Genomic DNA, 22439 nt, shown 5'->3' on the forward strand with positions numbered 1-22439 from the left:
AAATACTCTCTTTAAATTTGAATTTTAATCATACTGAACAATTAACGTAAAAGGAGACAACTTACACTTCACCTACACCTACAACACACATTAAGATATACAGTACTAACCAATAGCTATATTTTCACATCTGGGACGCTATTGGCACAAATCTTCAAGCCAGTCATTGGCCAATAGCCGTCAAGTGGTCGCGAGGGTTGGTTCCCATCCATTTATCTGTTCTCGGGTGATGTGCCTGTGTATGTTTTCGTAATCGAGTGTCGCATGATCGTTACGAGCATTGTATTTTGTTGCAAAAGGGCTCATCATGGTGTTAAGTCGTCTTTTTTTAGGTCTCTGACCACTAACAAATGTAAGTACGATGTCAGTTTCTTGCTTATTTTTTCCTTCTTAAGTCTTAATTACGCTTGTCCTTTTAACTTTTTACCGAGTATTGGTTTTATGTTTTGCTAATGGGCCCCAGTCTGACCTTAAAGCTGATATGCTCGATGTGGAACCAATGACGTGTTGATTGAAAACAAATTATAAGAATGCCCTTTTAAGCAGTTCACACATTGGCTTGTAGCACCAAATTGAAAAAAAAAAATTCAGTTCAGTGTTCAAAATTAAACTGGTTTTAAGGAGACCTTGGCATTGTTGATGTCACGGAGCCCATTTCTTAAAGTGACATGTCCATATGAATATGTTATTTTATTATTGTGTTAATAATCATAAAACAGCAACGCTATGCATTTTTTCTATTGCTTAGCAGAGCAGTTAAGTTGAGCAATCCTTATTTGCTTTATTGTAGTTTGAAGCTGGTGCCATTAAGCAATCAATAAATGACCGAAATAGAATAAAATGTTTTCCCTTTAAGAATGGTATTTTTCTAATGCACAGTTTTTCTTGTAGTTTTGACACGTTCAGCTTTTACTGCGAGGAAGCCTGACTACAGTACCCCAAACTGGTTTCGAGTAGGGCTGACCTTTGGAAGCAGTGCAGCCATTTGGATTCTGGTGAGTTGCTTTTGCACAGTACAAGGCTTGAAAATACATACATTATATAAGTGGCCACAATGGTTTGGCACCCAGTATGGCCAGAATAAGGTCCCTAGTCTTTTTGGGGCTCAAGGTAAGGTTTTGCACCAGATGTGCAAGACCATTGATACCCTAACATAAATAAATGGATAAAACATAACTTTTTTTTTTAATATTCAAGTAAACTATATTTAGTAATTTATATTTAAAACTGTACTTGACACATACTACAATAAAATGTTGTAAATAGAAAAAAGATGCTCAACAGAAATAAAAACTTTTGCAACACAACAGTCTTGTAAAATAAACAAAGCCAGGAAGGTGATAAAAGAAGAATGAATATATTCTCATTTAACCAGAAAAAAAAGATTGATGCCCGTTTGTTTGCAAAAACAAAACTGTGTTATAACTAAGAATGAAAAAGAAATGAATAATATTAAAAGATAAGAATCAATTATTACATATCTATGCAACATATAAAAAGAGTGGACGATGACAAAATGTAAACAAACCAAAGTATGTAAAGAATATTGAAGCTGTAGTCAAGTGCCCTAAAATAATGCATGGTTCAAAATATCCCATGTGTTGTTATATGACGTCCAAGTATAAGCAGATCTGCTTTGGGCAAGTCAGAAAGTTGGAGCAGTAATGAGCTCAGGGTCTTCCATGTCAACTCAACCAATTTTCCAGAAATCCCACGCACTTCGGTCTGAAAGAATTCTGAAAAAGTACCAAGTGCATGTACCCATGTTATCCAGGAGACACCCTGTAAAATTATTTTGATGCAAGATCCATACTTTCCAAGATACAGCCAAGTTTGTGACAAATCAGATTATGGCCTGAGTGCAGCCATGCAATGGGTGACACCTCAGCACCACACTAGTTCAGATGGAATGAAACAGTGTGAGGTTTTTTTTTATATGGTGGCTGGAGTGCCAATTCTGCCAGCAACCTCCAGGTTTTTCCCTGCAGGTTGGAGGGCCTACTTGCAGGGCTGGATGCAGATTACTGTCATACCCAGGATGAAACAATTGTAGGTTAAACAGGTGTCAAATTGAACACTGCTTTATTTTTTTCATCAATTTCAACAGACCAGATTTCAAGAACTAAACCACCTAGCAGGCTCAGATTTTGCATATATTTACCTTTATAGTATGTGACAAAATCAAAATGTTTGGTCCAGATGACACCACATAATAATAGCAGACTTTCAAAAATGGGAATAAAATTGCGTCTTTGGCTGTGCCATGTTTGGGTGTTCAGAAAGCATACTTCTAACTGATACAGCCACCTGATTTTTTTCCATGTTTAGATAGCCACACAGGAATTTTCTAAAAGATTTAAACAAACTGGCTGCATCAGGGCTTGATCAGCAGACCCCTCAGATGTGAAAAAATATTTTTTGGTGTAAGTTTCGGGCATGTTTAATATGCTGTAACGTCCAGACATTTTTAAAATTATTTTTCTTATATCCTGCACGGTCCCTTCTTTCTCAAAAAAGAAATCCTTACTTTTCTTATGTGAATCTCTCATTTTTATTTTCCATTCTAAACAATGTTTACATTCACCATTTGTCAAGTTCTTCATCACTAACTTGAATATAGGATTAATGGAAAAAAATAAATTGCAAAAGGCACATTAGGCACAACACATGAACAATAGCTGCTCGATTTATCATTAACTACAACAGTAGTTATAATGAAATGTTAACATCTTGGTATTACAGCAGCAGAAATGTGACCCATTTAATTTCTGTTTCAATTGAAGCACAGAGTGCATTTATCTCTAAGGTCAAGATAGTACTGCCTCCCACTGACTGTTGTAGGTGCACCAAGCAGTGCAATGGCACACTGTAATGGTCTCTGAGTGGCTAATGGAAGAACAGTGCAGGATAATTTGGATGCATGAAACATCAGGATGTCTGATTTTGTTTTACTCTTGTCACAAAATCATACCAGTCAAACTTATTTTTTATCATGCACCCAACATAGCCTCCAGTAGGACACTGGTCTAATGTGAGGGATGCGTGTGATAGTGAGAGGGCAGGATCTCGTCTGCTGCTTCAGTGTTGAATATTCGGGCAGTCCATTGACTGTCTTCACCAGACACCCAACTGACTTTGAGTATGCCATCTTCTGTATTCTTTAGTATTAGGTACTCTTTTGACTATGGAGAATCACATTCTCTGTTCAGCAACATGAGAGAGAACGTCATTTGGTATGAAAAAAAGTTTGACGGTTTTGATAACTTGCTGATTGAAAACTCAATGATTACCATTATTCACACATGGTGCATTCAGCCTATGCTTAAGATTGAAAATAGACATGAAAGATTTGCGTAAGAAAAGTAAGGTTTGTGTTTTGAGAAAGGAAAATGTAGAATAAATGAAAAGTATTTAAAAAAATCTCTGTACATTCCCACATTCCATTAAGAGTGCTCTGAAAATGAAATCCAAGTGTGCTCTTCAAACCCTGATATAGTTACTTTTCTGTTTATTGCTTTTTCAGAACCATAGCTAAGCCAAAAACTCAAGTTTTGTTCAATTACAAGATGCTGCTTTGACCACGCAGGGTCATCTGGACCAAATGTACTAATTAGTACACCAGCATACAAAGTCTGAGCTTGCGTGGTGGTTTAGTTCTTGAGCTATGTGAAATTTTGAGGAAAAATGAGGCTGGGTACAATTGACGCCCCTTCCTTGGTAAACTGGCTGTATCTTCAGAAAATTTTTACGGGGTGTCTCCTGACTAACACCTGATATTTTTTCCAGAATTTTTTTTGAGTCTGAAGTGCGTCGGCTATTGGTTGATTTGACATGGAATGACAAAGCAAATCATACACGTATAAACCAAAATGGAATATATCTTATCAGTGTTGATTATGTGTAAACTTCATGTTTTTTTTTTTTTTTACTTACCATATACAGGTAGGTAAGCTAACACCACTCCCTAAAGTTCTAAATATTTGAAAATACATGAACAGAATGGTAAGTGTAACTACACACACTTGTCTAAAGAACAAAAATGAGAATAACAATATTTATTTTATTGTCCTATAACAATAATTAACCGAAACAGCCATCAAAATTAATACGAAGTAGATAAAAAGCAAAACAATTTTCAACCCCCCAAAGAGACACGGGCAAAAAAGCCAAATATGAAACTAACTTTTTAAAATATGATAATATGATTAATAACACGAGAAAGTCCTTCACAGACTCGGCATTTAACAGTAGTAATTTTAAATTATGAGTAGAAGAAAAATGCCAAATGGAAAAAGCAAAGCCTGAGTGAAACAAATAATACAAGTAAACAGATTGTTTACCTTGTAAGGTAGAATAGGTGGAACAATAACCCAATTCAAAGGACAAGTTGACCTGAAAATAAAAACTATAAATAGATGAAAATGATGTAGTCAATAAACGTAGTTGCGGCAGACACTATGGGAATAGAGGGAGGACATTAGGCCTCTCAATTAATGTCTTCCATGATAAGCCAAATATGCATAAAATCTCAAAAAACAGATAGCCAGATAACTAAAATAAACAAGTAAAACTTTCATGGTTACAAAAATTGGCTATATTATTTGTAAATATAAATTTAAGACAGCAGTTGGAATGATCTGAGTTTTAAACATTGCATGAGACCTAAATTCCCTTTGATTTGAATGCTAGCTAGCTGGTGCATTATTTACCATTTGCTTATGGTTTTGGCATCAAATTTTGAAGATTATATGGTTATAGTGTTTTTGGAACTTTTAATCCTGCAGCACTGTATTACCTAACCTATGGAGTCAACGTTCTAGCTTAATTACATACTGTAACCTGTGTTCTAAAGTGTTCCATTTGAGGTGCAGCTGACGTAACCAGTTTATACAGGGTGAAGCCAAAATGAAGTACCACATTTCTCAAGGTTATTGCACAAGGTAGAAGCAGCCGAGTGAGTTGGGATGGGGGTCCTTTTGATAGGCGATCCTTTGTAGTTTTCAGTTGGGAACATACCTTGGTCCATTGCACACCATGCTTTCGCTGTTGAAGCGTTCTTCAAAAAACAGTGAATCCATCATCACTATGCAGTGCACCTTCTGAAAGCACTTCAGCATTCCTCCTAATGGTGATATTCCAAATCAGAAAATGATTCTTCAGTGGGTGGCTAAATTTAGACAGACTGGCACAACATTGAACAGAAAATCTCCAGGCTGTCCTCGGACTGTACGAACACATGAAAATATCCAAGCTGTAAGGGCATCAATTTTGTAGTCTCCTAGACGTTCAGCGCGCAAACAGGCTTCTGCTTTAGGCATTTGCAACATGTCTTTGAGGAAGAGTTTGCATGAAGACCTTAATGTCTGTCCATACAAAATGATGGCAGTGCAGGAACTCGCTGAGAGAGACTAGGAGAGCCATAGAGAGTTGTACGCGAACATTCTGGAAACGTTCGAGATACCATCATCCTATGCAGCGATGAGGCACATTTCCATTTGAATGGTTGCGTAAATAAGCAGAACTTTTGCTATTGGGCTAAAAACACAATAAGTATGCTACAGTTTGGTGTGCCGTTGCAGAATTTGGCATTGTAGGCCCTTACTTTTTGAGGATGGTGTAAGTCACCGTCACTTCAGATTGTTACATTGAAATGCTAGAGAACTTTTTGCTGCCCCAAGTAGAAGAAATGGATGTGGTGGATAGGCCTGGTTTCAACAGGATGCAGCAACAGGTCATATGGCGCAGAGATCCAAGCAAATTTTGCAGGACATGTTGATCTCCCTGCGCGGCGATGTTGGGTGGCCTTGACAGTTGCCTGATTTTGCTCCGTGTGATTTCTTTTTGTGGGATTATCTCAAGTCAAAGGTATACACACACCAACCTTAAAACCTTGAAGCCCTCAAGAACACTATTCACCACGAAATCAACGCTGTTCCCCTTGAAATAGCTGAACAAGTCATGCGAGCATTCAGAAATAATCTTGAAGAGTGTATTGCTAATGATAGCTACCAACTTGAAAACATCATTTTTAAAACACGGTGAAAAAAATCTATTTTGTATACCCTTTCTTGTGTCGTAATGAAATTTATTTCATCTTGTATCATATTTGTAGTATAAAAGTTTAAAATATGGTACTTCTTATTGGTTTCACCTTGTAATAACCAAACAGCAAAAGATACTTTAATCCAAAACACAGTTGATGGGAACCTAGTTAGTGGAACCAATCAGACACTCCATTATGCAGACCAGACCAGCTGTCCCCACCCTGTAGCCTCACAATAAGTTTTGGCAGTATTTCAGCTACACTCAACTATGTAGCCTAAACATTTCAAATAAAAATTGTGTCCAGGTGCCCCCCTGGAATGGGGGGACTCTAGCTAAGAAGCCTAAAACCAAGAATTAAATAACTAGCTTTGATGAGAAATGAAAGTCAATGAAATTGGAAATTGCATCTGTGAACCCTTTGTTTTTCAACCCCACATATTAATTTCTTAGCTAAACACCATATATACCTAGAAATGTGAAATTATATATTTCATCATATGATGGGGTCGGAATTTATGCCAACATTTTGGTTTTCAAAATTGTCTTTAGGATTTCATTTGCCTTATTAAATAAACATGAGCATAATCTCATGTTAATTAAGATATGCAGCGTATTTTTTACTATTTAAATACAAGTTTAAACAAAGATTTTATATAAAAAGGTCAATGTGTATTTTACTTGGCACATATTTTTTAAAGAGTACTTAGTAATTTATCACATTTATCACTCAGTTGTACACCTCCAGAAAATATACCTCCTGAAGTACTTTGTCTCTTGAATTTCAAGATGAACTAAAAGTAACGCCTGTCTAGCTAGTCACTGTACTTTATCTATCCAAAATGCATTTCTAATTTACATGGTGAGACTGGAAAACAAAACACTTTTAGCAACACCCCTCTCCCCACGTCAAGAAAGACATTCTTTCTTTACTTTGTTTCTAACTTTCATTTACAATATTATGGATGATTCCAGTATAAATTACGCTTGCATCATTTTTCATTTCAATCTTGAAGCACTTGTGTTTTGTTTTTTTTTTTTGTTGTGTTTTTTGTTTTTTTTTAATTAATTCAGGATGGATGGTTATAACCTTTTCATTTTAATCTTCACAGCTTATTAAGCAACACAGTAATGATGTTGAAGAATATAAAAGGAGGAATAACTTGTCGTGAAGAATAAGCAGAAATGAACATGCCATGTGTATGTATACTAAACTTGCTGATTAAGTGTTTTATGGTAAAATGACAAAACCTGTATGTTTTACTTTATGTTCCTTCTGGTCAGTTTCAACAGGGATGTAGCCAGTTCTGCAAATACTTGGAAACCATGTATGATAGCGAGCCACTTAAAGAAGGAGATACACAAATGTCAGATGAGGTCCTAGTGAACTTGAAAAGTTTGTTGTAGTAGAAAATGACCTTATTTCCATAACTAGATGCCTCTAAGGGCACATGCCCTTTGAGGATAAGATGTTTCATGTAGTATATTTTTTTTATATAATCACAAGGAACCGTAAAGATTGCATGTAGTACACTGCCAGATAAAAGATCAATAAAGAAAGCTCTCAACACCCAACCAGACATACTTGTATCTGCTTAATTCCATATAGGCCGGAGTTATACTTCACGCGACGCATGCTGCAGCGGACGCTCCTGCTACGCAAGCGTTGTAGTGTTCATACTTGTGCTCGTACTTTACGTAAATCTGGAGGAAGCCACCAGGTGGCAGTGCGAGATATTATCACGGTGAGAACATGTTCGGCTTCTCTGTGTTGCGAATTGCCTAGAATGCCTATTAAATTACGATGACACCTTACCGCAATATCTCTGAAAAGGATGTTTATTGATTAAATCCATCAATCCAGGGATGTGCCCATTCCAGCAAGCATTGGGCACGAATGAGAAACAGTCCCTTGACTGCTATCGCTCCACCACCGTGACACCCCCATGTGTGTAATTATTCCCCATGTGTGTAATTATTAACAGTATTCATTATTTAAACGAAATTATATGTAAAATGTAACATAAACACTTTAATGCATTTCATCATGAAAGTGATATCAAGTATACATCTAAAGATTCTAAATGTGCAGAGAGTTGGAATATCATGCTTTCCGCTGCTGTCGGGTCCAAGAAGCTCGTAGCGATTAAAAACTGGGATGACGTTTACGATGGTCTGCATTAATGATAAAGTAAACTACGAGGTTAAAGTGGACATTTTGAGATTAAAGCTGAAATTTCCACTTTAGTCACAAAATACACGTTTTCACCGTGTCCTTTTATTTTTTTCTCAGTGGCTCAAATATAATGCTATACATTATGTTGCTGTTGTTAAGTTGCAAAAATAAAAAAGACGGCACAAAAGATGGTATATGAGACTATTAAAATGTATCATATCATTAAGTTTGGGAATATGCGACGCTTGAATATAAAAGCACCACAAATGCATCTGTAATTTGGCATTTTGCTTCACCACATCGAAGCATTCATCCCGTAGGATCTGCATAGAGGCTTTCTGTCACATGTAGATAGTAAACAGAGACACTGACGTCCTGTTCCGACTTTTAGCACACTGCACCCCCCGACTTTTTGCTGGTATTGCAACTCGCGCACGCGTCGAGGACCTGCTCAGAGGACGCGTGAAATGAACGCTGGGAACGTGTGCCAGCCATGATGTGGGCGCATACGCGTTCTGAGCGTGAAGTATAAATCGGCCCTTAGAGTTGCATAAGGTTCAAGAATCCTTGACAGAACACACTGGAGCACAGTTCCACACTCGCCTGTACAGGGTCAGATGGGAGTCAACAATCAACTTACATTGTACACAACAGGAGAACATGTAGACTTTGCAACAACAGTGAATGGATGAGGATTCAAACCCTTCATTTGGAACTGTAACTCATATATGCTATTCTCTTTTTTTAAAGTGGAAGTGGAAACAGTTGAATTAACAAAGCACTGCACTGTCGTAAATGGCTTGCAGTTGTGGTTTGTGTGTGTGCTTTTCATAACTAATGAAGAGAGAAAAAGAGGAAAAACAAAGTTAACACTTCTTGTACCAAATGTTACTGATATAAGTTAAGTGGCATCAGACAAAAAATAGTGTAAACCATCATTTCAAATAAAGGAAACATTATTTTATGAGGTACAGGTGATGTCAAAGGATAAGTTACAGAAAAAGACTCCCAAGTGACCTTGGGGGTTAATGGCATTTTACTTTGAACACTCCATTTTTCTGGAATTGCTTTATGGTCATTTTTATTTTTTGGCCCTCGCTCCTCCGTGCCAAACATCTCTGAGGTTTCTCTGAGAATCTTCCTCTTGTAGAATCACTAGACATGTTTTTGGCTTGAGATGCAGACTTTTGAAAAACAAAAAAAAATAAATTTTCATTTTTTTTTTTTTTTTTTTTATGGAAAATAAAATCTTATCATTTCTTTTGAAAGCTTTGTCACTGGGTGGTCCTAAATGGTTAGTTGTACTACTTTGGGTGGTTTGGTGTGGGCTATTTAAAATGGTCCAGCTGAAAATTCATCAAGGGATGATGCAGTCAAATCCTGATTGATGTAAGAGCTTCTCATCTTTCTTCAATGTAGGCTTTCAAAGCCAGATGGAAGCCTATGCCAAGAAAGGTGCAACTATCAGTAAAACATTTTGTCACTTATTTTGATAAAATTTTAATGAGCACAAATAAGTGGCAAATGTGTACAGTAATACTTGAGAACAAATTTGTTTTGCACAAAGACCAGATCCCTTTTATTAGGACTTCTTTTCCATTATGTGAATAATAGCCTCTTTAATGCACTGCCAAATGCTATAGACGTAAATGGTAATGCATGTTTTTCCACTCCACTGAAGTTCTTTTTTGTGCTCATCTATTAAATATGATAGTCAAATTTCTTCCATACTATGGAGAAGTAGCACAATATGAAATGCTATGGAGCTTTCAGTATAGTTTTATCATTTATTAGTTGCTGCAAAAATTAAACTTAGATCCTGTAATGGCATGATCTCTTAAATATTTTTTGTTATAGGAAATGTACAGTGGGAGAAAAATATTTCTTGAAAATCAGTTGTGCATTTTAAGTGCTACATTTATTAGACTTTGATATTGGTTTGTTCACTCCTGTGTTGCTTATTTCCTAGGTAACCTGGCCAGATACGGCATTAAAGTGAAAGACTATAGTATGTCTTTGGACGGATGCCTGAAGATTAAAAGAGCTTTCATGTACATTATTTTAAGGATCTAGACTGTATGAAATCTTTCGCTTATAAATTGAAATAAACATATTTATATGAATATTAATGCTTTTTGGTAATTTAACAAGAGATGCATTAAAAAATTATTAGCATAAAAAAGTGTTTTAAACAAATAGTTATCTATGATGGTGTGGTTAATACTGTTGGTTTTAATACAACACAAAAAAAAGTTTTGCTGTTGACTTTTTAAAAAAAAAAAAAAAGGGTAAATTAATCCTCTGTGTATTGGGCATTTTCACACATAGTAACAACAGATGAAATGATATAATCATTTATTTTAATCTGTTTAACTGCATTTGGATCCTGGGTGCATTTATGGCTGGAGTGTCACTTTTGCGGAATTTGTACATTATCACAAGATCTGTGTTGGATTTCTCTTATAGTATTGTGTAGGAAGAAAAAAAAAAAAAAAAACAGTTAAGTAGTCCTAGGTCCTCCGGGCGCTCCGGTTTCCTCCCACAATCCAAAGACATGCAGGTTAGGTGGATTGGCGATTCTAAATTGGCCCTAGTGTGTGCTTGGTGTGTGGGTGTGTTTGTGTGTGTCCTGCGGTGGGTTGGCACCCTGCCCAGGATTGTTTCCTGCCTTGTGCCCTGTGTTGGCTGGGATTGGCTCCAGCAGACCCCCGTGACCCTATTCGGATTCAGCGGGTTAGAAAATGGATGGATGGAAGTAGTCCTAGGGTGGACTTCAGCTCCTTCAGAATACATAAGACTACCTGGATAAATTAATATGTTGAATTATGAATTTATTTGTACAATCATTAAAGCCAAATAATACTTTATTTATATAATAAGCCTGCACAAACGTAACACAGCTGTATGTTCCAAATAAGCCATTTTTCTTTGGAGAACTGTTCAACCTCAGTTCAGACTATAATGGAGACTCTGGATGGATGGTGTTCTTCATTCGGTTCCACAATATTTCAACATGCTTTAGACCTGAGCTGTGACTAGGTCATTCGGGGAGCTATACTCTTCAATGTGTACAGTTTGGCTTTACCTGTTTTACGGCTTTCAAATTCACCTTAACTGCAGATAGCATGAGAATTTCATTAAAACTCAATATTCTACTTAATCTGTGTTTTTGTCTAAGAAGTGCCCTAGTGTCTGTTGTGAAAAATACTGCCTACTAATAAAATGCTACCTCTCCCACGCTTTACAAAGGGGAACTGTGTTGAAATGGCATAATTTTAATGGGTTGAAGCTTCCACTGGTAGTATAAAATGATCACTGTAATTTAGAGGTTTATAACTAGTTTAACAAGTATTTTCTGGGTTGTCCAATGTGCATTCTTTTGAAATGAGTCTGATTTTTCTCATATCTTCCAACACTACCTCCAACCAGGTTTTCATTGGCCTCTCTCTTAGCCTGATCTCCTCCACATCCATTTTGTTGCAGCTCCTTACCCAGTCATTCTGCTGTATATATTGCTATATATTCCTAAAGCACCTTTAGTCTGTTTCTTCTTAGTTTCGTTTTTCTTCAGCACCACACCTATTGCCTCCTCACAAAGTTTTTCTCTTAACTCAGCATACAGTACATCCTCTTTTCACCCTCTGACACTACACACACATTTACCTGATCATTCTTGCCTCTTTTCTCTCCAGCTTTGCTTCATGTTACATCTCTGTCATCTGCATCTCACTTCTTTAGAGCATACTACACCCACACAGCTTTTATAACTTCACCCTTCAATTTCAGAGAGACTCCTTTTGAAGTCAGAATGGGGGAAAGCTTTCGGAAAATCCAATTTATACCTCATATTGTTGCCATCACTGCTGTACCTGCACTTAAGTAGTAGAATTTCCCTACTTCCTCCAAAACAAGTACATAGCCAATGCCTAAATTCACACTTGCAACCTCAGCACTCCTTTTACAAGCTTTCTATGTGCAAATTTTGCCTGCAGATAAGCTTTCACACTATTAAATCTTTTAGGCATCTACCTCCAACAACCTGTGCATTGCAGAAAATACATGCTTATACACCAGAAAGGTTAAATGTAGGCTTAGGTTGTCTTGAGTGTATTGTATCATGAAATTGCTATGCATGATAATTTAGCATAAATTCACTAGACATTTATTCATTTCATCTTAAAAAAGACCCACAGTCAAATGACTCAAGAATAGTATGCAATGTTCTTCACAAGCGAGACCTTTCCAAAAACAATTGTAAATATGCTGGTGTTAAGTTGCACTTTCTTCAAATGTGATACTTTGCATTCAGGCAAAAAGGGTTAATTTTACTTTCCCTTTTCTTCCATTAATGTATTTCCATAAAACACACTTTACATTAGCTTCAAATACAATATACTTTAGAGGTTAAAACAGTGTTAAACAAAAACCTTTACATTATACTGATAAAGTAAAGAAATGCATTGGTGGACAGAAATTTTAGTCTACTTTGCTGAAATGACAAATGATAATACAGTAATAAGAAAACAATAATTTTGAACATTAACAATGGATGCCTTCCAGTCTTCAGTGTCTTATGTGATTGCCTCTACTACTTGACACCTGTGATGGATTGAGTCAGTGCTCCTCTGTTATTCCAGTCCTGTTTCACTGCATGTGGAAGTTGCTGGCCCCTGACAGGCAGAGGATCACATCTCCAGGGCATCCCAGCAGCACTCTATGGGATTAATTTCATAAAAGAAAACAGGCTGATATAGCACAGTCCCAGTATTCCTTTGGGACATGCCTTCCAATGCTAATTGACATTTTTCTTGCTTCTGATGACATTTCAGATGTGGAATGTACAGAAATTTGACAAAGTGTGGCCCTTTTGGCTGCTTCCTTGGTTTTTAACATATTTCTTTATTCTTTATCAGTGACCCCTTAGTATTCGACTTGGACTTTGCTAAGTAAAAATGCATCTAATGTGCTTTCTTTCTTTGGCAAGCTGAAGCACCTCACTGCACAAACCATATTGGTGCTCACAGGGTCAGAAGTTCATATGATTTTATGAAAAAACACATGGTCTAGTATAACTATAGTTTTCTTACAATAAAAATATTATTTTCAATAACACGTAAATATCTATCCAACTTGATCAGTGACTACCAAACCAAATCTTCTTTAGCCCATCTCTCCAGCTTTGATTCCCTTCAGAGTTTGCCCGTCACAATCAGAACTGGAGCTTCTACAGACCACTAGTTCAAATAATAATCAATCTGTCTTGCTTTTAATATTACACCCTTCAAGCAGCATATCTTTACTAAGTACAAGTGTAAGTAGGAGGAAAACCTGTGCAGATAGAGTGAGAATATTTTAACTACATTCATTCAGTAATCAGGAATAGTAAACCCAGGATGCTGGATTATGAAGCCCCAGCACTAGCCACTGAGCTGTTGTGCCACCTCCTTTGTTTTATGCTCAGCTTTTAATGCAATGGTATTGTTTTCATTTCTCTTTGCTGTGCATACTCTGATAAATTATGTCATCTGTTCAATGACATCAGGCCTGAAGGGTATTTAGGTGGATTTACCTCTGCAGTATGACTTCCCAGCTGTCACTATCCATTGATAACTGCTAACATTGTGTGCCTACGACAAATCTTAAGCAGGAAAGAAAGGCAACATTTGCTTGATTTTGCTATACTTGCAATCCTGGCTCATTAAAGTTGGTGTTATTTGAAGCAACTCAGAGTAGCGTACAGAAATGCACTTCCATGGCAGCCATTTTCATATGTTTGTGTATTCAAAGTTAATATTTTGAAAATAAATCATTTGTAAATACCCAGTAACATAGGTACTCATGAAAAACAAATCATTAAAAAATGCTAATAAAATACCAAAGAAGTGTCTTTTTTTACATTACAACCAACTACAGCAATGGGTAATTAAATTACTTTCGTTTTCATTTAACACGTCCTATTTTTAAACATACAATATTAACATCATTGCTCATTATGGAGTCACAGTGGTTAGAACCTCAAGATATCTGAATTTGTTTTTCAGACTGGACAAGGTCTGTTTGCACAGGGTATACTTTGCATTTTCTCTTTTGGCAAAACGTCCATCTGGGTACTCTAGCTTCCTGCCACATTGTGCACTCCTGCTGGTAAATTGGATTCATGAATAAATATTTATAAAATCAATGACAGAAGACAAGGTGAGGGATTCTCCTCTTCCCTTGGCTGCTAAACTGTCCCTGCTCTGCATCAGTGTGCATGTGGGTATGAGTGTTCCCTGTGAAAGTCATGCTTCTCTTTAAGAGGTTATTATTTTGTTGTACCCAATGCTGGAGTAACAGACTCACACTCCCAACGATATGAAATGGAGAAAGCACCTTGACAAGCTAATTCTACTTGCATGTTGTTAATGTCTCATTCATTTATTCATTTCTCCCTTTTCAGGTCACTACTATTTGTTACAAACGCACCAGTACAATCCTCTATAGATGGAATCCATGCCCCACAATGCAATACAATGTGACATATCTCTAGTTCTCTATAGAACAGGAGGCACAGTTTGAAAGTGTCATCCATAACCAGTGCAGGAGAAAAACGGAAACAGCTTAATACATTTAGCAAAAAATGCAACACTTTTTACACATTCTGTGTATCCCTAATATATATCATATCTTGTGCTTTTATTCTGTGAGGTTTCTCAATTAAAGGAAGGGAGAAGTGTTTGAGGTAAAGGTAGCTATTTAAGGTAAAGTAGTTACACTCACTAATGATGGCCCCCAGATCCTGGCAAATTGTTTCATGTTGATTAGCACAAGCAAAGAAGAATTTAATTGAACATATGACAATAAAGGGACAATAAACTTCTAATGGAACAAACGGCTCCAGAAAATAGATGGAATTGTGTAGAATTATCTGATGTCATCTAAACTTGGTCCAGATGTAAGCAGCATTGGTCCTGGTAAGCTGCTGGTTTAAGTTCTATAAAATTTCTTAATATGAGGTTAATAATTGTTGTTAAATGAGCCTCTTGTTTAATTAGATGGTGTACCCTAGCTCAGCCCTCAGTCTCAGAAATTAATGACAGTGTCTTTTACTTCTCTACAATTCTAAAAAATGATTATTTGTGTCACTGATTTTAATATTAAAAAGTTGATTCAGCTTCCAAATAAATTTTCTGCTTCATTTAGTTTTTCTTCCTTCTTTTTTAAAGGGTGGGGGTTTATAAACAAACCAGCCAAAGCAACATTTAAAAAAATTAATGAGAGAAGTAAGATGATGGATTCTCACCTAGAAAACATGCATTTCCTTTACCAGTGTATCCACATCATGGGGTACCTGTAAATATTTCAACATCAAATCAAGAACCAAACCTGAACCTGATCCCATCATCGACCAAAGTCATTATTCTCATACCAATATTCACTGGTAAGAATATGTCAAATAACAGCCTGCATACTGGGACAAGCCATTACTATGAATGAAGTATTGCATCAGGAGGTTCAAATTAAGAATCTGGCTGCTTTACTCACAATGAGTGAAAACAACAGCCATATGTGGAGGAAGGGTAAAAATCAACTCCACAATAAAACAAAGTTAAAAACAAAATTGGTATTGAATGGTCCATATAGTACTTCCATGTAAATTTCACTTGAATGATACTATAAGAAATTACTCAATGAAGATTTTACAATGCAAGTACATTAAACTATACAAAGTTTATTATGTGGACAAATAAACTGGACAGGAAATTGAATCAAGTGAAAATTTCAATAATATTTAATTTAAAAACTAAACAAATTGGGTCAAAATAAATGAAGTAAACATGTTGCATGGACAGACAAATTGTTACAGAGGTGGCTTAATGCCTTGATCCATGTGAACCTTTGCCTTTTTTATTGTGGTATGAGTGTGTGTGTTCATTCTTTCTCTTCCTCATCCAGCATGTGCTCTGGTAGGTCAAACAAGCTGTCAGTTATCTTCACTTATACATTTCTTTGAGTATGTGTGTGTGTGTGAGGTGCATATACAATATATCTATACATATAAAAGGCAAAGCCCTCGCTGACTCATCACTAATTCTCCTACTTTCCATATAGGTGGGATGCTGAAATTTCTCGTGCTCATTCCTTGCAGTTTACTTACAAAAGTTAGGTATGTTTCACGTCCTATTGCAACACCAAGGGGGGGGGGGACGGGTGTACCCCTAAACTGTATACCAGGCAGTCCCCAGGTTACGTACGAGATAGGGACTGTAGGTTTGTACTTAAGTTGAATTTGAATGTAAGTCGGAACAGGTACATAAATTTAAAAAATGCTATTGTTGACCGAGTGTAACCAAGTGCTCTGCCAATGAATGATGGAGTTTCACCTCTCTCTGACTTTTTTATAATTTCTACTTTATTTTCAATGGTGATGGTTTTTCTCTTCTTTACCGTATCACCAGCACTTGCATCAGATTTGTGTTTCAGAGACATTCTTGTCATTCTTGAAGATGAGCTCTTCTGCACAGCGCTGTACATGTTATCACAGGAGGAAGGCACCAGTCGTCAACACATCTGATGTACTGACAAGAGACAACTTTCTGCTGTGTACATAACAGTACAAGCAGGCTTGCTATTGAGAATGAATGGGGGCATCAACGGGCGGTTCATCACCAGCCCACCTCACAGTCACCTCCACTACAGTATGCTGCCTTCAGCGTCCACCCACTGAGAACGAACACAGTGCGGCCAAAGGCGGGTAGTAAATTGCCCCCATTCAATAGGCAGCCAACCGATGCACACTACAATGCTACCCCACGCCTCCCCGTTCACCGTCATTGGCCTCCGTTCAGCATTACCAGCTGCCGAGAACGAACGGGGCAGCCATGTATGGTGGGCAGGAAGTAAAAACCGCTTGCTGTCGGGAGCTGCCTGAGGGACACTAAACTGCGCGAGCAGCAAAATCGCCCCCCTGCAGCCACTGCTTGCAGCATTACCAGCCGCCCACCGAACACCCAACACCTGTGTGTGATGGGCGGGCAGTGAAACCGCTTGCCACCAGGATCTGCCCGAGGGACACTACACTGCATTAGCAGCTAAATAGCCCCCCTTCAGCCTCCGTCCAGCCACTGCTTAGAGCGTCCCCAGGCCGAAGATGACGGAGTGGCAGTTACTGAGGCGCATGCGTTGCAGCTGCGGCCCGTTCGTAAGTCGTAGGTCGGATGTCCGTAACCTGGGGACTACCTGTATATACATAGGGGAAACCCCTCCTCACTATTTCGGCGACTTCCAATATACGTAGGATGCCCAAATTTCCCATGCTCATCCTTTACACTGTACTTATAAATGTCTAGTATGTTTCATTTCACGACGTGGCCCGTAACGAACTTTCGAAAATAACGCCTTCTTTTTGGCGGTTTTCACCATTATGCCGTAAGGAACTTTCGGAACTGACCTCTCCTTTTGGTGGTTTCATTTCTTATTTCCATTTACAGGCAATTTATTTTGCGGCAGAGGCACACAAGGACCGCCAACCTCCATTCCAATTCAAATACCTCCAATTTCCATTTAGGGTGTGCTTCATTATGACAATAAATAAGTCACAAGGGCCAGACTCTAAAAAAAGGTTGCCATTGGCTTGACACAAGATTGCTTCTTACATGGCCAACTGTACGTTGCATGCTCAAGAGTAAGCTCAGCAGACAGCTTGGTCATTTTACAGCCTGAGGATAGAGTCGTTTACAAAGAGATCCTTACATCCTAAAAAATGTGCATTTCTCATACACAACATTTACAATCATAAATTAAACTCTTTACAATCATCAAATTCAATCTCAATACTAAAATAAGCCTACAACAATTACATTGACAATCATGCTACATTGTTTTTAAAATGTTTCCTTTTCTTTCTCATAACTTCTTTAACACACTACTTCTGCGCTGCAAAGGGGTATTTTTTTAAAATGTTTCCTTTTCTTTCTCATAACTTCTTTAACACACTACTTCTCCGCTGCAAAGGGGTATTTTGCTTATATATATATATATATATATATATATATATATATATATATATATATATATATATATATATATATATATATACTGCTCAAAAGAATTAAAGGAACACTTTTTAATCAGAGTATAGCATAAAGTCAATGAAACTTATGGGATATTAATCTGGTCAGTTAAGTAGCAGAGGGGTTGTTAATCAGTTTCAGCTGCTGTGGTGTTAATGAAATTAACAACAGATGCACTAGAGGGGCAACAATGAGATGACCCCCAAAACAGGAATGGCTTAACAGGTGGAGGCCACTGACATTTTCCCCTCCTCATCTTTTCTGACTGTTTCTTCACTAGTTTTGCATTTGGCTACAGTCAGTGTCACTACTGGTAGCACGGGGTGATACCTGGACCCTACAGAGGTTGCACAGGTAGTCCAATTTCTCCAGGATGGCACATCAATACGTGTCATTGCCAGAAGGTTTGCTGTGTCTCCTTGAACAGTCTCAAGGGCATGGAGGAGATTCTAGGAGACAAGCAGTTACTCTAGGAGAGCTGGAGAGGGCCTTAGAAGGTCCATAACCCATCAGCAGGACCAGTATCTGCTCCTTTGGGCAAGGAGGAACAGGATGAGCACTGCCAGAGCCCTACAAAATGACCTCCAGTAGGCCACTGGTGTGAATGTCTCTGACCAAACAATCAGAAACTGACTTCATGAGGGTTGCCTGAGGGCCCAAATCTCTACTGCGCCCTGTGCTCACTGCACAGCACCGGGGAGCTCAACTGGCATTTGCCATAGAATACCAGAATTGGCAGGTCCACCACTGGCTTTCTGTGCTTTTCACAGATGAGAGCAGGTTCACCCTGAGTATATGTGAAAGACGTGAAAGGGTCAGGAGAAGCCGTGGAGAATATTATGCTGCCTGTAACATCGTTTAGCATGACTGGTTTGGTGGTGGGTCAGTGATGATCTTGGAGGCATATCCATGGAGCGACTCACAGACCTCTACAGGCTAGACAACGGCATCTTGACTGCCATTAGGTATCAGGATGAAATCCTTGGACCCATTGTCAGACCCTACGCTGGTGCAGTAGGTCCTGGTTTCCTCCTAATGCACGACAATGCCCGGCCTCATGTGGCAAGAGTATGCAGGCAGTACCTGGAGGATGAAGGAATTGAAACAATTGAATGGCCTTCACGATCCCCTGACTTAAACCCAATAAAACATCTGTGGGACATTATGTTTCGGTCCATTAGGTGCCGCCAGGGGGCTCCTCAGACTGTACAACAGCTCAGGGATGCCCTCATACAGATCTGGGAGGAAATGCCACAAGACACCATCCGTCGTCTCATTAAGAGCATGCCCCGACGTTGTCAAGCATGCATACAAGCTCGTGGGGGCCACACAAGATACTGAAAAGCATTTTGAGTAGCAGAAATTAAGTTTTTGAAAAATGGACTAGCCTGCCACATCTTCATTTCACTCTGATTTTAGGGTGTCTACACAATTGAGCCCTCTGTAGGCAGAAAAATTTTATTTCCATTAAAAGACTTGACATCCTTTTGTTCCTAAGACATTGCCCTGTCGTTATTTGTATAGATATCCAACTTCATATTGAGATCTGATGTATCTAATGTGTTTCTTTAAAGTGTTCCTTTAATTTTTGTGAGCAGTGTATATATGTATATCCATCCATCCATTTTCCAACCCGCTGAATCCGAACACAGGGTCACGGGGGTCTGCTGGAGCCAATCCCAGCCAACACAGGGCACAAGGCATGAACCAATCCTGGGCAGGGTGCCAACCCACCACAGGATACACACACAAACAAACACTAGGGCCTATTTAGAATCGCCAATCCACCTAACCGGCATGTCTGAAATGTGGGAGGAAACCGAAGTGCCCGGAGGAAACCCACGCACACACGGGGAGAACATGCAAACTCCATGCAGGGAGGACCCGGGACTTCTAACTGCGAGGCAGCAGCACTGCCACTGCGCCACCATATATATATATGTATATATATATATATCTATACTAATAAAAGGCAAAGCCCTCACTCACTCACTCACTCACTCACTCACTGACTCACTGACTCACTCACTGACTCATCACAAATTCTCCAACTTCCCGTGTGGGTGGAAGGCTGAAATTTGGCAGGTTCATTCCTTACAGCTTCCTTACAAAAGTTGGGCAGGTTTTATATCGAAATTCTACGCGTAATGGTCATAACTGGAAGCAGTTTTTCTCCATTTACTGTAATGGAGATGAGCTTCAAGGCGTGGGGGCGGAGTTTCGTGTGACATCATCACGCCTCCCACGTAATCACGCAGTACATAGAAAACCAGGAAGAGCTCAAAAAAGCGCTTAAGAAAACATGCATTATATAATTGAGAAGGCAGCGAAACAATAAGAAGCGGCGAGTGACATATACAACCATATTCATGAGTTCTGCTACTTCGGAAACAAAGCACGATGTAAACCTACACTTTAAATTAAGTTCATAGACAGGCTGCGCTGGCGTTTGTAATTTAGTGCCTGCCCATATAAGGCCGTCCGTCAGCAGCAATCCAATAGCAAACTGCCACGGGTAAATATTCACGGGTGAAGGACTGTGCTTATGGAGAGGAAGATGAGATGGTCAGGGTGGTGTTTGACACAAACTCAGCGAAACTGCGAGAGAAAGTTTTAAGTGCCAGGACTAAGGTAACATTAAATACAGCCACGGACATAGCACGAGATGGCACCAGCACAGCTGGGAACCTTCGATGCATGTACACCGAGAGGCTCACGTGAACTGACGCAGTGCACAGATAAAAGCAACAGTTCCAAATAGCGCTGAACAAAACCGAATTACACAATTGAAAAGGCAGCAAAAATATGAAGCGTCTGATAAGCATATTCATAAATCCAGCTACTGCGGAAACAAAGCACACGGTGGAAAAAGTCACTGTCCCGCTAAAGGAAGACAGTGTAAAAAAAACCTGTGCATGCAGTGTGTCAGGTCTCAGATAAAGAAGAAGACGAGCTGTTTATTGATGCAGTAAGAAACGAATCGATGAATGAAACCTGTCATCTTTACAGCGATTGACAAACAAGGAATGTAACTTGAACACAACACATCCTACAAATACGAACCTGATTGAAAGAAATAATGATAATCAAATCCTTGATGACAGCAACACTCAGTAACACTCACAAAACAAATACTGTATATTGACAGTCATGTTACGTTATTTTTAAAATGTTCCCTTTTCTTTTCTACCTTTTTAACACACTACTTCTCGCTGATACGCGGGTATATATATATATGTATATATATCCCACTCTACATACTCGAATAATGGATACTTTATTCGCCATCAATGATTGTTTTGGTAAAGCCATACTCAGTGTATTCATTAGATGAACGGTAAAAAAGTAAGAGCGAGGGGAGGATGACTCATTGAGGCATGCAGGCTGTAGTCTTGCGTCAACTCTATCTGAATTGCGCGATCACATTTGAAAAACATATCTTTTCAAGTTCTATTTAGTCCATATGTGTCAAACTCAAGGGCGCGGGCCACATCCGCCCGGCGTGTAATTATATCCAGCCCGCGAGATCATTTTATATACTGTATTATTGTTATTAAAGCCCGGGTATATGAAGCGCTGGTAACACAATAAACTACAGATCCCATAATGCAGCGCTTCAGCTGCCTTGCATCAGGGTAACCTGAATGCAATTCAGAAGATACAGAAAACAGCATAATTAAATAAGAATCTGACACTTCAGCGGACGTTTTAACCCGTGCACAATCACAAAGTGATTTCAAGTGAAGCTGCTTTTATGGGAGACACAAATGCACCAGTTCACCTTGCCCCACTTTCCCTGTTGCCAAGTACTGTTAAACCAAGTCGTCACTACGGTGTTCCCAAATACACACTTTGCTGATAAACTGAGCGCACTGCGCACTGAGTTTGCACGGCTTTGGTGACTTTGAAGAACAAAAAGTCCGTCTACATGCGGCTCGAACCTTGTGCATGTTTGGTAGCACATATCTGTGTGAGAAGCTCTTCTCAGTGATAAAGACTAACAAAACAGCACACAGGAGTCGCCTCACTGATGAGCACCTGCAATCCATCCTGAGAATCTCCACAACACAGAACCTCACAGCAAACAGAAACGAACCTGTGGCCAAAAAAAGATGCCAGGCGTCCAGCTCTAAAATGACATATGAGCAAAGACAACTGAATGATTTGAT

At 38.7% G+C, this 22439-nt stretch overlaps 1 protein-coding gene across 1 annotated transcript; it reads left to right on the plus strand.

Moving 5' to 3' along the window:
- Nucleotides 1–212: 212 nt before the first annotated feature.
- ndufc1 (NADH:ubiquinone oxidoreductase subunit C1) lies at nt 213–10245 on the plus strand. The gene is made up of 4 exons (XM_039751664.1): nt 213–352; nt 892–995; nt 7155–7242; nt 10188–10245. The coding sequence occupies exons 1-3, from the start codon at nt 265–267 to the stop codon at nt 7212–7214; spliced, it is 252 nt and encodes an 83-aa protein (XP_039607598.1). The 5' UTR covers nt 213–264; the 3' UTR covers nt 7215–7242; nt 10188–10245.
- Nucleotides 10246–22439: the final 12194 nt, after the last annotated feature.

This window comes from Polypterus senegalus, chromosome 4 (genome assembly GCF_016835505.1).
Source record: "Polypterus senegalus isolate Bchr_013 chromosome 4, ASM1683550v1, whole genome shotgun sequence".
Taxonomy (NCBI): Eukaryota; Metazoa; Chordata; class Cladistia; order Polypteriformes; family Polypteridae; genus Polypterus; species Polypterus senegalus.

Bases quoted from the DNA above. Each gene is read 5' to 3' on its own strand.
- ndufc1 (XM_039751664.1), top strand. From the start codon at position 265: ATGATCGTTACGAGCATTGTATTTTGTTGCAAAAGGGCTCATCATGGT. The intron at 353-891 runs GTAAGTACGATG...TTTTTCTTGTAG, and splicing joins GTCTCTGACCACTAACAAAT to TTTTGACACGTTCAGCTTTT. The intron at 996-7,154 runs GTGAGTTGCTTT...TAATCTTCACAG, and splicing joins GTGCAGCCATTTGGATTCTG to CTTATTAAGCAACACAGTAA.